Raw genomic sequence first — 15,079 nt, 5'->3', positions numbered from 1 at the left:
AAAAAAGAACCTTCTTATCAAAGGTGTTGGACACTCCCTGGTCCCAACTGAAACCTGGCCCTCCCTGCAGGCCTCATAAATAGTCACTTTGTACTCTCCTTTGTTTCTTTTTTTGGTACTGGGGATCTAACCCAGGGGCGCTTTACCCCTGAGCTCCATCCTCAGCCCTTTTTTTTTTTTTTGAGACAGGGTTTCACTAAGTTTCTGAGGGCCTAGCTAAGTTGCTGAGGCTGGTCTTGAACTTGTGATCCTCCTGTCTCGGCCTCCTGAGTCGCTGGATTACAGGCAATTGCCATGGTGCCCAGCTCATTCTGATTTTCAAGCCTCTTGAAGTCTAAAAGGCAAATTAGGTTTTCCTTGGTTCTCAACTGCTCTTCTAGTCCACTCCTTTTTTTTTTAAATTAAGTTTTAAATTTATATATAACAATGGAATGTATTACAATTCTTATTACACATATAGAGCACAATTTTTCATATCTCTGGTTGCATATAAAGTATATTCATACCAATTCATGTCTTCATACATGTATTTTGGCTAATAATATCCATCACATTCCACCATCATTTCTCACCCCCTGCCCCTCCCTTTCCCTCCTACTCCTCTGCCCTATCTAGAGTCCGTCTAGATGCCCCTCTCCCTAACCCACTATGAATCAGCCTCCTTATACCACAGAAAACATTCAGCATTTTGTTTTTTGGGGATTGACTAACTTCACTTAGCATTATCTTCTCTAACTCCATCCATTTACCTGCAAATGCCATGATTTTATTCTCTTTTATTGCTGAGTAATATTCCATTGTGTATATATACCACATTTTTTTTATTCATTCATCTATTGAAGGGCCTCTAGGTTGGTTCCACAGTTTAGTTATTGTGAATTGTGCTGCTATAAACATTGATGTGGCTGTGTCTCTGTAGTATGCTGTTTTTAAGTTCTTTGGGTATAGACAGAGGAGAGGAATTCCTGGGTCAAATGGTGGTGCCATTCCCAATTTTCTAAGAAATCTGCATACTTCTTTAGTCCACTCCTTTTCTAACCTCATTAAATATTCCTGCTTCCACCAGGTTTCAGCCATTGGCTGGGACACATTCTGTCCCATTTTATTGCTACGAAATTTTTGCCACCTCTTCTTATTCACTGAAGACTTTAGCATGTTCTTTCAGAACCCTTGCCCTGACTCCTTTCATTCCCCTACCAGGCCTCCCTTCTCAAATGAAGCCGCACCCTGGACCTTCTTTCCCATCCACTCTCCTTCATCCAGCTCAATGATCATGACTGACCAGATTATGATAATTCATTTAATTCACACTTAAAGTTGTTCTATCTCCAAGATATTAACTTCAGATATTCCACTTTTTTTTTTTTTGAGGTGTTGGGGATTGAACCCAGGGCCTTGTGTATGTGAGGCAAGCACTCTACCATCTGAGCTATGTCCCCGGACCATATATTCCATTCTTAAACAGTAATCTCCTTCCTTTCCATTGTACTTGCTCAGTGCCTCCTGATCACCAGTTCCTTACTTCCTTGGGTCTTCCAGTCTCTCGACCTCGCTGCTTTCTCTCAGCACCCTTCTATGTTGACTTTCCTCACCACCTAGAGTCCGCACCCATCCTTGCAAACACTCTTGAACCAACAGATGGAACTCGTGGCTCAGTATCGAAAGTCAAGGTAGCAATGACAATTAGAGAAGGATACGTGTGTTAGATCAATAATCAAATGAAGAGGTAATGAGAGACAGAGTCTCTAATTAAAGAAAGACTATCTCATGAGACGCAAGGAGAAAGTGAGATAAGAGATAGGAGATATGAAATGAAATACAAGGGATGGGGTGTACTTTCCTGGCAAAACTCCAGTCCTGAGTAGTCCTTAATTTATCCTTTTTCTGTACCTACATGTAAGCTGCTGGAGAGAAAAAAAAGTCCCACAATTTGGCAGATAGATAATTTACAAGTTCGTACTGGCAAACTTCAACAAAAATGTTTAAAACCAAATGGTAAGAAAACACTATATGCCAACCCTGTGGCATACAGCAAAAACAGGAACCGAAGGAAATTCTTGTGGGTTTAGATACTTACGTTAAAATAAGAGCTGGACATGGTGTTGCACACCTGTGATCCCAGTGTCTGAGGAAGCTAAGGTAGAAGGATTGCAAGTTCAAAGCCAGCTTCTGCAGTTTAGCAAGGCCCTAAGTAACTCGGTGTGATCCTGTCTTAAAATAACAAATAAAAAGGAATGGGGATGTAGCTCAGTGGTAAAGCACTCCTGGCTTCAATCCCCAATACCACTCTCCCCACCTCCGCCCCCGCCCCCCCAAAAAATTAGGAGCCATGTACAGTGGCGCGTGCCTGTTATCCCATCAACTTGGAAGCCTGAGGCAGGAGAATTGCAATTTCAAGGCCAACTTTGGCGATTTAGAGAAACGGTAAGAAAATAAAATTTTCAAAAAAGGTTTGGGATGTGGCTCAGTGACAGAATGCTTGCCTAGCATGTGCCAGACTCTGGCTTCAATCCCCAGTACTGTCAACAAAACAAAACAAGCTGAAAAGTAGTAAGCTTCTCCTTTAAGAAGTCAGAAAAAGAGTAGAGTAAACCCCAAGACAATAAATATGAGTATAAATCCATGAAACAGAAAAAATACAATAGAAAAGATTCACAATATTTAAAGTCAATTCTTTAAAAAGAGTAACAAAATAAACCAAAGCAAAACTGATCAAGAAAAAATAGTATCATGATTTCACTAATTGAAATGGAGACCTATTTATTTTATTTATTTTTTTTTGGGGGGGTAGGTTACTGGGGATTGAACTCAGGGGCACTTGATCACTGAGCTACATTCCCAGCCCTATTTTTTGTATTTTACTTAGAGACAGGATCTCACTGAGTTGCTTAGTGCCTTGCTTTTGCTGAGGCTGGCTTTGAACTCAGGATCCTCCTGCCTCAGCCTCCCAAACCACTGGAATTATAGGTATATGCCACCATGCCTGGCTGAGACCTATTTATTTTGTTGATTGAATTGTGTGTCAATCTGAATAGGCTAAAGGACACCCAGATACCTGGTAAAACATTATTTCTGTGAGGATGTTTTGAAGGGAATAATATTTGGGTCGGTAGACCAAGTCAAAATACAAAGGAATGACAAATTCCAAACCAGAACAGAGTGTCCTTTGGTCAGGAAGGAGGCAGATGCCAAGTTTGGTTTGCGTTCTTGATCTCAGATTGAGCAAGAGATGCATGAGAGAGGGAATGGGTGATGGGTGAGTTAGAGAGCCCTCCAGCTCTGCACACCTGACTCCAACAAAGAGAAAAACATTTCTGAACATTCTGGCAAACTTACTGTGCTTCTGTATTCAACAGTCTCTCCAAAAAGTATGCTTAACCACTGAGCCACATCCCCAGGCTTTTTTGTTTTTAATTTAGAGACAGGGTCTCACTAAGTTGTTGAGGTCCTCACTAAAGGCTGAGGCTGGCTTGGATTTCAGGATCCTCCTGCCTCAGCCTCCTGAGCAGCTGGGATAACAGGTGTGCACCACCAGGCCCAGCCATCCTATCAGTTTTTAAAGTTGCTCAGACCTCTCCCATTTTAAGTAAAATTCCCTGAGTCCTATCTACTTCCCATGGTTATCATTCTCTCTTCTGCAAGATGAAAAGCTCTTTGAGAATTTAGGTACCGCCAGTGTATCTCCACTTCCTGATCATCTGCTACTTCCTACTCATTCCATCTGACTCTTAACACACATCAATGTGACTTAATTCAAAGGATGCTTTTCAAAAATGTTTAACCTACTGGATCTGTAGGAGGTGACACTTCGCATTCCCTCCTCTTCAGAATGTCCTCTTGACTTCATGCCACCTTGGCTCCTACTTCGTCCTTTTCAACAGCATTTCCTCTCCCCAGGCACTAAATGCTCCTACTTTTCAAGAGCTTGGTCCTAGGCTCTCTGCTCTTCTTCCTCAAAATTTTGCTGGTAGCTCATCAGCAATTTAGAACTACCAGCAAAAAAATCACTGCTGGCTCAGGGATTTATTTCACCTGCTTTATCAAAACCCTTTGTTAACGGGATCTTTCTGTTTAAATGTCTGAGGCTGAGCTTTATTCCTCAGCCTGTTCTCAAAAAGAGAGCTGTCACACACCTGACTCATGTTCGACAGCTCTTGGGCAAATCTGGGTCCAATCATTCCCCCACATTCAATAAATATTCTTATTTTCCAAGGTCTCTTTCTTGTTCTTCAAAAATCTGGATATGATGGCACAAGCCTATGATCCCAGCTACTTAGGAGACTGAGACAGGAAGATTGCAAGTTTGAGGCCAGCTTGGGCAAATTAATGAGACCCTGTCTCAAAATAAAAACTAAAAAGGGCTGGGGATGTAGCTCAGTTAGAGTGTCCCTGAGTTCAAGCCCCAGTATCAGGGGGAGGGGAAGCAGCTTATTTTTGTTAGTGTGTGTACTGTAACTTTTTTAGGGTCTCTAAAAAAAATAAGTTTTGAAGTTTGTTTTTTCCTGTATTCTGTGTTGCCTGTGGTTTGAATGTTCCCCTAAAAATCATGTGTTGGAAATTTAATCCTCAGAGCAACAGTGTTGGGAGTTGAGGCCCTGATGGGGAAGTATTTCAATCATGAGTGCCCATCCTCAGGAATGGACTCATGCTGATTATAAAACTGCTTGAGGCTGGAAATTTGAGCTCTTGCTTACTCTCTCCCTCTCTTTGCCCTTCTGCCATGAGGTGACACCTCAAAAAGGCCCTTGCCAGAAACTAATACCTTGGTCTTGTAGGTCTCTGCCCCTAGAGCCATGAATTAATACATTTCTGTTCATTATAAGCTACCCAATCTGTGGTATTGTATTATAGCCTTACAACATGGTTGTGCTAAGACAACTTGTTTCTTTGGGAGTCCCTCTGTTTATTATTTTAAAAAAAATTTTGTAGCCTTGGGGATTGAACCCAGGGTCCTGTGCGTCTTTTTTGGAGTCCATTCTCTTATGTTTGCTAATCCTGTATATTCTATTTAGATTTTAGAATGAGGCACAAGTTGGTAGGAAGCTCTGAGTGTGAGTGAGGGGCAGCTCTTTGGCTGTACTGCTAACAGCCTCACTAGGGGGTTCTCTGTACTTGGAAGTAGATCGGTTGCTCCTGAGAGGAATCCTCGAATCTTTCTCCTGGAGCATACAGGTCCCATTGCTGATGTTCTGGGAACAAAGTAGACTCATGTGTGCTCTCAGGACACTCCACCTATCACAGCACCCATCAGCCACCTGATCCTTTTCCAGCATGTCTTCACACTGTGTTGTAAACCCAGGGAGCCAGGGACCACGTCTGTCTTTTTCACATCTCCCCAGAACCCAGCGCAATCTGTGATTCATAACAGGCACTGCAATGTGTTTGCAGAATGAATAAACAGCGAGTGGAGAGCTCAGGTGCTGGCTCAGGTGAACTACAGGGTAATTAGTTATCGTTAGGACACAGGGACCTTCACAAATCTACCCAGAGCATTGGAGATTTTGCCTGTAAATTTAGTAGCGCCATTTGCCATCTCCACAGCCCACGTACAGTTGATAGCTCTGAATGTCGTGATTCTGATTCTCTCAGATCTAATTTGCTCCTTGTGATGGCAAAAGCACTGCAAATTCAATGAGCAAGAGGCATGCCCCTGGATTATGAAAACTGTCACTTGTTCTTGGTTCCTATGCTTGCAGACATTCTAGTAATTACCCAAGGTTGGAATGGGCTTTAAGTTCCTTTATTGGGGTGGGTACAGGGGATTGAACTCAGGGATACTTGAGCACTAAGCCACATGCCCAGATCTATTTTATATTTTATTTAGAGACAGGGTCTCACTGAGTTGCTTAGCACCTCGCTTTTGCTGAGGCTGTCTTTGAACTTGCAATCCTCCTGTCTCAGCCACTGGGATTATAGGCATGCTTCACTGTGCCTGGCTGGCTTTAAGTTCTTTAAGTTCCCTTCACATGGTGAAATCTGCTCTGCTACTTGAGGGGAACAGAAGCTGGTCCTTGGGGGTGGAGCCTTAATAGACACAGGAACTGGCAACGAACACCTTGAGCTCAACCATGCTGGGAGGAACATGGAGAAAGGAGGCCAGGGCAGAAAGGACGTAGACATATGTGAGAGCAGGGAGACAGCCACCCTGCAAAGAATAAAGAGGTGCCCCTAAAGGGCAGAGGAAGGAGGAGATTGTGAGGACCTATGTACTAGTCAGGTTGGGCACAGGCTGAACTGAGAAAGCAGAGGCTTGACTATACCGTGGCTGACACTGACAGCCCTGTGACAGTCCAGAAATGAGCAGTCCAGGCAGGTGGTGTGTCTTTGCTCTATGAATCCGATTTAGACCCCAGAAACCAATTTTTTTTTTAAAAAAATTCTTTCATTCCTTAAGATATTTTTTCTTTGACTTCATGATCATAGCTGGGCCGTTGGCATGTTAGCATTTCCACATAGTGGAAGAGGGAAAAAGTGGCAGCAGAGGGCATCTTTTTCCAGAGTGACATGATAGATGCACACATCACTTATATTTCTTTACAAAAACTTAGCCTATTAGTAGAAATAGAGGTTGGAATATGAATGGCCACATACCCAGATAAAACTCTGCAACTATGGAAAAAGGACACAGTTTTGCACTGGGTGTGGTGGCTCATGCCTGTAATCCCAGTGGCTTGGGAGGCTGAGAAAGGATTGAGAGTTCAAAGCCAGTCTCAGCAAGGGCAAGGCACTAAGCAACTTAGTGAGACCCTGTCTCTAAATAGAATATAAAATAGGGCTGGGGATGTGGCTCAGTAGTCAAGTGCCCTGAGTTCAATTTCTGGTATTAAAAGAGAGAGAGAGAGAGAGAGAGAGAGAGAGAGAGAGAGAGAGAGAGAGAGAGAGAGAGTTAGTTTTGGAGAACAACTAGTAGTCTGTCTCACTTTTCAAGGAAATAAAAGCAGAGAAGGAAGGGCCAAGGATGGTTTCAGTGGCAAATACCCTTACCTGGTTCTGTCCTTTTTTGCGTCTGGTGTCAGTAGTCAGGCAGGGATCATTCACTTCAGGTATATTTAAAGAAGAACCTGAAGAGCTTTCAGAACTCAAAGCCTTGTGAAGGTAATGAAAGTACTGGCTGACACTGAGGACAGTCTAGAGTGAGCACTTTACAGTACATATTATATTTGTGTTAAGCACATTACACAAGGCCACACAGTGACATCTGACTCCACATTCTTAGACCTCCTCACCAAGGGTCTGGTCAATTTCTGTACATAAAGTGGGTTAGAGTACATACGTAGCTTGACCTCAGCTCACATAAACTGGTCAGACAAGAATGACCATTCCTGTCCTAAAGCTCTCCTTATTGGTGGCATAGAGCTTTGTCTTTGTTAACCTTAACATAAGCTGTATATCACTGAACACTTCCTTCTCTAACTGAACTCTTTGGTTTCCTTTTTTTTTTTTTTTCCTTCATACTGGGGATAGAAACCAGAGGTGCTCTACCACTGAGCTACATCCTCAGCCCTTTCTATTTTTTTTTTTAATTTTTAGACAGGAACTTGCTAAGTTGCTGAAGTTGGCTTCGAACTTCTACCCTTCCTACCTCAGCTTCCGAAGTGATTGGGATTCTATGCACCACCATGACCCTCCTTTGTCATATGTCTGTGGGAAATAGTGGTCTTTGGCACCAAGACAATAGAAAGAGACTTAAATTTTGTTTTAATTGTCCATGGATCTTTTATTTATATGCAGTGCTGAGGTTTGAACCCAGGGCCTCATCCATGCCAGGCAAGTGCTCTACCACTGGGCCACTACTCCAGCCCTGGCAAGGGAGTTTTAAAAATCCTTTTCCAGGAAATACCTTTCCTATTTGTAATCCAAACTGAACCTTGCACACTCATTTTTGTAAGATTGTAATGTTATCTGATAACATGCATCCTCTCAAGCAATGTAAGTTTAATACATAACCTCTGTGCTCAAAGCAGGATGAGGTACAGAACTAAGATAGGCTGGAACAAGCAGAGTAATGTGGATTGACAGACCAAGCATACAAATCTTCTGCAATTTGTGTTGATAGTCCAGACTATAAACATAACAAAGAATAGAGCTTCCTTGTTCAGTGTGCCAGACTTTCCAACCTACACATCAGAATGAACTTAGTCTCCCAGAAAAGGCCATGAAAGACAGGGGTAACACTGTACACGACCTAAGGCACACAATTCATAAAGGGTTTCTATGAACTCCTGATGTTTTTTTATGTTGGTCAATTTGCATGGTGGAATATGACCTGAAAGACAGCATTTAAACTGGTAATATAGGAATAAAGCATAAACACTAAAAAAGCCTGCTGATCTCTATGTATTAGCAGGACAAGATTTCTTCCTTCCTAGTATAGGAAGTACTTTCCGGTGCCCTATTATGCAAGGAATGGAGGAATTTCCTGAAGAGGCCAGAGAAGGTAAAAAACCAATAAAAGCACCCATCTTTAGATGATGAAGGAAGCTCATGATTACTCAGATTTACAATTAGGAACACTGCATGCCCAAAGATAACAATAGTTAGATGTTTACTTCACCAAAGAAAAAATGACCTACTATTGCCTAACTGACTCCGGTGTCAAAAATAAGTCCTGAATATTTAATAGAATCTCAAACTTCAAAATATAAGCCAAGTTCCATTTCCTGGAAAAGTCAGGAAAAGGGAAAAATATATGATTCATTTATATTTGTTTACTACTAAAAAGTTCTCATTTACACTTTAGGAAAGATAAAATTTGTAGATATAATGGGATATATTCACAATCTATCTATAGAATTCGAATTTTTTTCTGAAGCACAGCTGTGTTAGTTACCTTTTTGTCCTTGTGACCAAAATACACATCAAGAACAACTTAGAGGAGGAAGTTTATTTTGGCTCTTGTTTCAGAGGTGCATGGTCAGCTTACTCCATTGCTACCAGCCTGAGGTGAGACAGAACATCATGGCAGAAGGGTGTGGCCGAGAAAAGTTACGCAGCTCAGCGCAGCTGGGAAGTAGAGCGCAACAGGGACAGATACCTTGGGGTATCCCCAAGATCATACCCCAGTGACCTTCGTCTGCCAGCCATGCTCCACCTGCCCTCCCAGTAGTCCATTCAGATTATTAGTTCATCAGACGAACTGATCCATCAGTGAGGTCAGAGCCCTCACAATCCAATCTCCTCAACTCTGAACACTGCTGCATTGACTAACACGTGCTTTGGGGGATGTTCCAGATCCAAACCATAACAACCCTGGTACAATCATAGTCACTTCAAAATGGAAAACTTATATGTATTTTTGTGTATACAGAAAAAATATATATATACACACATATATCTTTTTAAAAATCGGGTCTCTTTCAATTAACATATTTATTTCTTTACCCAGGTGCTTTTTTTGAAAAGACGACTCTGAAAAACTTCCAGCAGTTGGATTTGGCAGGAAATTGTGTGAGCAGTGATGGATGGCTTGCCTTCATGAGTGTATTTGAGAATCTTAAGCAATTAGTATTTTTTGACTTCAGTACTGAAGGATTTTTACCAGATGCAGCATTAGTCAGAAAACTTAGCCATGTGTTATCCAAGTTAACTTTTTTGCAAGAAGCTAGGCTTATTGGATGGCAATTTGATGATGATGATGTCAGTGTTATTAAAGGTGCTTTTAAACTAGTAATTGCTTAAATAAAGGGTACCCTAAGCCAATGAGCATTTTAGATCCTTTATTTTCAGCTTGATGGTTTAAAAATCTTGCAAAAGGAGCCAAAGACGATGAGGAAGTGGAAGGGAATTTAATTTGTAACATGTAAGTTTTGTGTCTCATCCCTCCAACTGGTATTATCAGCAACTTGAAGAAATCTTGTTCATATTTGGGTTACTCTCAGCCCCAGGAATACTGGGTCACAAAAATTGATATATTGTGTGCATATTTATTTAGTATAGTGCTGGGTATGTAAGAAACTCAACAAATTTTGCCAAATATGATATTTAAATTATCGATAAATATCTCTTAAATAAACAAACCAAAATTATCTAAAACTTCATATATGCTCTTTAATTCAAACAATATAAATCAAACAATGTGGAATGTAACTTTCTCATTTAGAAGCAGATCAGACTCCCAAAAAAGAGCAGCGTTTTTGAGTCAAACAAAAACTGGTAATTTACAAGCAGCTAAATCAGAGGCTTGAAATTAGGTCTTCTCCCAGTAACTGGTATATTCATTGTATGTAATTCCAACTGTGATTTCAAAAACTAAGAAAGGAAAAATGTATCTCATTCTTTTGTACCCCACAGAAGCAAAGAATACCCTGCCCTAATTTTTTTCTACCTCCCCCACAAAGAAAAAAGTCTAAGAAAAATCTTTCTAATCTACAGATTTAAGTCAAGGCAAATCTGAAAAACAAAATGTAAGTGGTATTAGCCTGTGATTCACCTTTCGTTTTCATGGCACCTCAAATTAATGGCTTGGGTGTTGGTGTAGGCAACACTTGGCCTGTGTGTTGAGGTAGTCACTAGACAGAAATTCTGGGCACAAAATTTGTTTAGTAATTGGGCACATATTCTGCAGATTTAGTCATAAAGTTTTTGAGGTGTTATTTTACAAATAAACAAATTCACTGCTCTCCCTAATTTTACAAATAAGAAAGCTCAGAAGTTAAATGACTAACCTGACCCTAGTTACAAACTATTGACATAGCATCTTGCCTCCTAGCTAGTGTTTTCCATAATACATTGATTTTTAAAAACAGGGTTAATCACACTCCATTGAGCTTGATTACAAACATGGGCCAAGCACTGAAATGATTTTTCCTTCTTTGTCTAGCTTCCCGTGGTTCTGTGATAGGATTTACCAGTAAGGCTGCTCTACACAGGCCTGAGCTGGTCATGTTTCTTGGAGCTTGGCAACTAAGACGTCACTTCTAATAACACACAGGCCAACATCACCTGCAACACTTGGCATTACTGATTTTCAGCAAGAGGGGCCAGTTCCTTCACAACCCACAGGTCACTGAGTGTCCTTTCTCAAGTAGTACAGGTATTAAAGCACCTTTGGTAGGATAGCTGTGCAGGTGTTGCCTCTGAACGAGTGTTGAGGAAGCACGCCTAGAACCTCACACAGAGCTGTGGTTGGTAACTGAACACTTTTTAAAATCCCATGGGGATGGAGAAGACATGTATGGGGTGGTAGCACATACTTTTTGTTTTGCAGTGGTAGGGATCGAACCCAGGGCCTGTGCATGCTAGGCAAGCACTCAACTACCGAGCTACATCCCCAAGTCCCAGCAAATACCTCTTAATTATCACTCAGCACATGGCAGTACTTCAGATTTCATGTTATGACCCCAATTCACAGTTAGATGAGGTCAGTGGAGGAAAAATCACCCAGTAACAGGAGACCAATAGGCGTAGAAATAGTTGGAGAACATCCGAAAAAGGACAGGAAAAGGTTGCCTCATGACATTTTACAAGCTTTCATTTACTCCAGTAGTCAAGGTAGCCTGGGATCTTTTTCTTCATTGGGTCAAGTGGCCAAACAGGGTTGCAGATGTCAAAGACAATGAATCACTCTTCACTAAGCAAAAGGTATTTAGAACATGCTGACTTATTACCACAAATGACTACAATTCTGCTTGACAGAGATGGTTTCTTGAATGTCTTGGATTCCACTGTAAAGAAAGGATTTTGAAGTGTTGTCCTTACTTAAAAGAGAATAAGTTGACTGAAGAAATTGTTGCAAATTCTACTAAAACAAAATTCTTGTCTATATAGCTGGTTGATATCTGGGAAAGTTATAAATCTCCAGCTCCGGATTCCAGAAAAACTTTAATCTATTCTCAAAATGCTTTTTCAAAACCACAACTATAGAACACATAATAAAACAAAACAAAAAGAAGCCTTGCAGGTAATGTGTGAGTGCTACTTGTTATACTTTTTGAAAGAAATACTGGCCACATTGGAAAGTCTTTAAAATCTGCATTTGGAAAATAACCAAAAAAAATTATATAATCTACATGACTCTCACACTGTTCATCACAGTTAACAATTCACTATCTTTAACAAAGTAAAACAAAAAAAGCCAGAAACTGCTCACTGCAGACTTGACAATACTGTATTCTATAATCGAAGTTCCATTATACTTCTACAAAATGATATAATATATAGTCAAATTCCTTAGGCAAATTTGAAAAGATATCAAATTCCATATGATGTCTGGAATTCCAAATATTTGGAGTAACATGTTTGACATATTTTGTTAATAAAATGAGAAATTTAAAAGTTAACCAATTAAAATTTGTTAGAGATAAATATTATGTCAGTATTTGATTAAATATAATATAGAAACCTGTGATTCTTTCACTGCATTTCACCAAAGGTTTGATATTCACTGAACCAATTAAAACACTGGGCACTATGGATTATTTACAAATGTGTTAAAACTTATAAATGATGAGAAAAACTTTTAACAAAACTCTGGATTCAAAAATTTAAATTGTGCTACATAGTAGAACGTATCCCAAAATTTCTGATAAAAATTTTTGCTTACTTTATAAGATATAATTCAGGAAGACCTCAAAGAAAAAATGTAGCAAGTAAGTTTGGAAAAGCTATAAAAGAGCCTTTTACTTTTCAAATGGCATTTTTGTCCTTTCCTAAAATGTATATTATTTAAGAAGCATGTTTATAAATTTCACTAAAGAAAATATTGTCTTCTTAGTAAAGTGATAGATCCACTCCATGAAGTGGCTCTCTTATAAAGGTAGGGTTGTATCACATTGCAGTCAGCTACAAAACCAAGGATAGCAAAATTCAAATTTAGAGAAACACGCTTTCTAAAGGAAGTCTATTTAAAGACTATAACATTTACAAGGATCTCACTGCCACAAAACATTTTACAAAAATATAGTTTATAGGTTTCATGAAATGTGAACAAGCCTACTATTCTCTAACATTTCGTGTAAATGATTGAACAGTCAATGCAAAGTTGAATTACTAAATATATTGGAAGCCTAGGAGTCAATATTCTTCATAAAAATAAGTTAGAGTACATCATGGTCTTGGTTGTCCAATTCTATTGTTATTTCCATATCTACTTGGTATATTTGTAAAACCAGTCCTGAATCCTTGGGTGGCTCCCATTCCTGGAACTCCAAGTCCTTGATTAAGCAGACTGCTATAGGGTGTGTGTCCATGATTAAGACCCAAACCATAGGGCCTTGTTTGTGTGTTTAGAAGAATAACAGGGCTCACATTTTTTCCAGGGGTATTAAACGAAAATTCTGGAGGAGGACTACTATGTTTAGCTGGAGTTGATGTGACAGGGTTCGAATCATCAGTACTCTTTAAAAGAGGCATTGGAATTATGTGATGGTCTGAAAAGTTTAGGACATTGGCTGCAACAGGCCCAGACAGTAAGGCTGGCCTGATCCAATCATCCTTGAAAATTTGAACAGTCAGAGTAGATACAAGAGTATACAGCCTGTTGGTGACATGAGCAAGAACCATTTGTTCATTTGCATCTCGTCGAATTCTTACATGCACTGATCCAGCCTAAAAGGGGCAAAATCATAAGAGAACACTTAGAATTATATTACTGAAAATTCCATTAGAAATAAACAATTTACTTATGATTTGGTCAGTTCTTAGAAAATTCTTTAAAATAAGAGAAAGCATAATGTCTTGCTATTTCTGGAAGACTACTTACTGATAATTATTAATGTAAAAGTTGAAGAAATAATTTCTGACTATTTAAAATATAAAAAATTCAGTTAAGACAAAGATAGGTATAAGTTAAAACACATGACAGAAAAAAATAAAGTATATGAAAACATGGTAGATGGGAACAACAGGTAAGTATTAATTCCAAATGGAGAAGACTTCGAAAGAAGACTGCATTTGACCTAGGACCGATGATTAAATGGAATTTCAAAAAGTGGAGAAAGGAATTTGGTGCTGAGGGAAGAGCAATTAAAATACATGGCATACCTATTAAGAATAAGCAATATTGTAATTTATACTAATATATAAAGAAGTACAAACATTTTGAGGGGCAGAAGAAGGAACGATAAGAAGAAAGAGAAGGGGCTGGGGCTGCAGCTCAATGGCAGAGCACTTGCTTAGCATGTGAGGCAATGGGTTCAATCCTTAGCATCACATAAAAATAAACAAATAAGATAAAGGCATTCTGTCCATCTACAAATATAAAACATTTTTAAAAAAGAAAAGAAGAAAAGAGAAGGGGGGGGAAGATATGTAGGTAATACATTAAAAAGTTAGGCTAATACATGGCTCTAAAAATGATAAAGAAGTTCTGATTTAATAGCATTCAAATAGAAGTGAAATAATCTGAGTTTGGAAAAAATGCAGGTATGGACGACTGGTAACCAGGTAGGAAATGAGTGCAACAGTCTAGGTTTGAAATGAGGAGAGCTGAGCTACAACAAAAATAGTGGGATCAGAGAGGAACAGATGGATTAGTCACACTCCAGAGGTAGAAGTGAGAAGACCTGATACCACCTGGTACTAATAGATGAAGGAGATGGACTCATCTGAGATGATCTCAAGGTTTCTATCCTAGATACTAGAAGGATAGAGGGCCATAGGCATTACATTTATTAACCTGAAAAGGTGTTTATTACGCATTATATTTTTCAAGTAAATAATAAAATGTAGGTATAACAATGATCCTATTTTGGTTAAAACAGACAAACAGAAAAATATCAAGAAAAGCAATTATCTCTATATGGCAAAATTATTAAGGATTTTTATTCTTTGTGACTTACAAGTTACAAGTTTTTAGTTTTCTAATAGCTATTATTTGCCAAATAAAAATATGTAATGAATAAAATTAAATAAAATGTCCAGCAAACATGCTTTGTTGATTTGTAGATAAAGTAAGCTTTAAAGTAATTTTTAAAGTTATTACAAAACATAAACTGTACATAAATTAGCATCTAATTACAATGTGTGTGAATCTATGACTTGAAACATTAATTATAGAATACTAATACAAAAGCTATTGTCAATCATAACATTAAAAAAACCCTTATATTCCTTTAACATGACTTGTAGTTAATTACTTTTA

At 39.1% G+C, this 15,079-nt stretch overlaps 2 protein-coding genes across 8 annotated transcripts in view; one reads left to right on the top strand and one right to left on the bottom strand.

The window, feature by feature from the left end:
• Positions 1-9,699, top strand: part of Nlrc4 (NLR family CARD domain containing 4) — a 40,568-nt gene extending 30,869 nt beyond the window's left edge. For all 4 annotated transcript variants that reach the window (XM_046441592.2, XM_046441594.2, XM_046441593.2 and 1 more), the window contains one exon: positions 9,386-9,699. In XM_046441592.2, the coding sequence (XP_046297548.1) occupies positions 9,386-9,678 (293 nt within the window). In that variant the 3' untranslated portion in view covers positions 9,679-9,699. The remainder of the gene's footprint in view (positions 1-9,385) is intronic.
• Positions 9,700-10,022: 323 nt separating this feature from the next.
• The window catches only part of Slc30a6 (solute carrier family 30 member 6), a 45,857-nt gene continuing 40,800 nt past the window's right edge, over positions 10,023-15,079 (bottom strand). For all 4 annotated transcript variants that reach the window (XM_046441595.2, XM_046441596.2, XM_046441598.2 and 1 more), the window contains one exon: positions 10,023-13,545. In XM_046441595.2, the coding sequence (XP_046297551.1) occupies positions 13,045-13,545 (501 nt within the window). In that variant the 3' untranslated portion in view covers positions 10,023-13,044. The remainder of the gene's footprint in view (positions 13,546-15,079) is intronic.

The sequence above is a fragment of the Marmota monax genome, unplaced genomic scaffold, assembly GCF_021218885.2.
Source record: "Marmota monax isolate L192 unplaced genomic scaffold, Marmota_monax_Labrador192_F-V1.1 WCK01_AAM20220418_F8-fsc00010, whole genome shotgun sequence".
In the NCBI taxonomy this organism is placed as follows: domain Eukaryota; kingdom Metazoa; phylum Chordata; class Mammalia; order Rodentia; family Sciuridae; genus Marmota; species Marmota monax.
The sequence above is the reverse complement of the archived record's forward strand: the minus strand, read 5'-3'. Positions and strand labels throughout refer to the sequence as shown.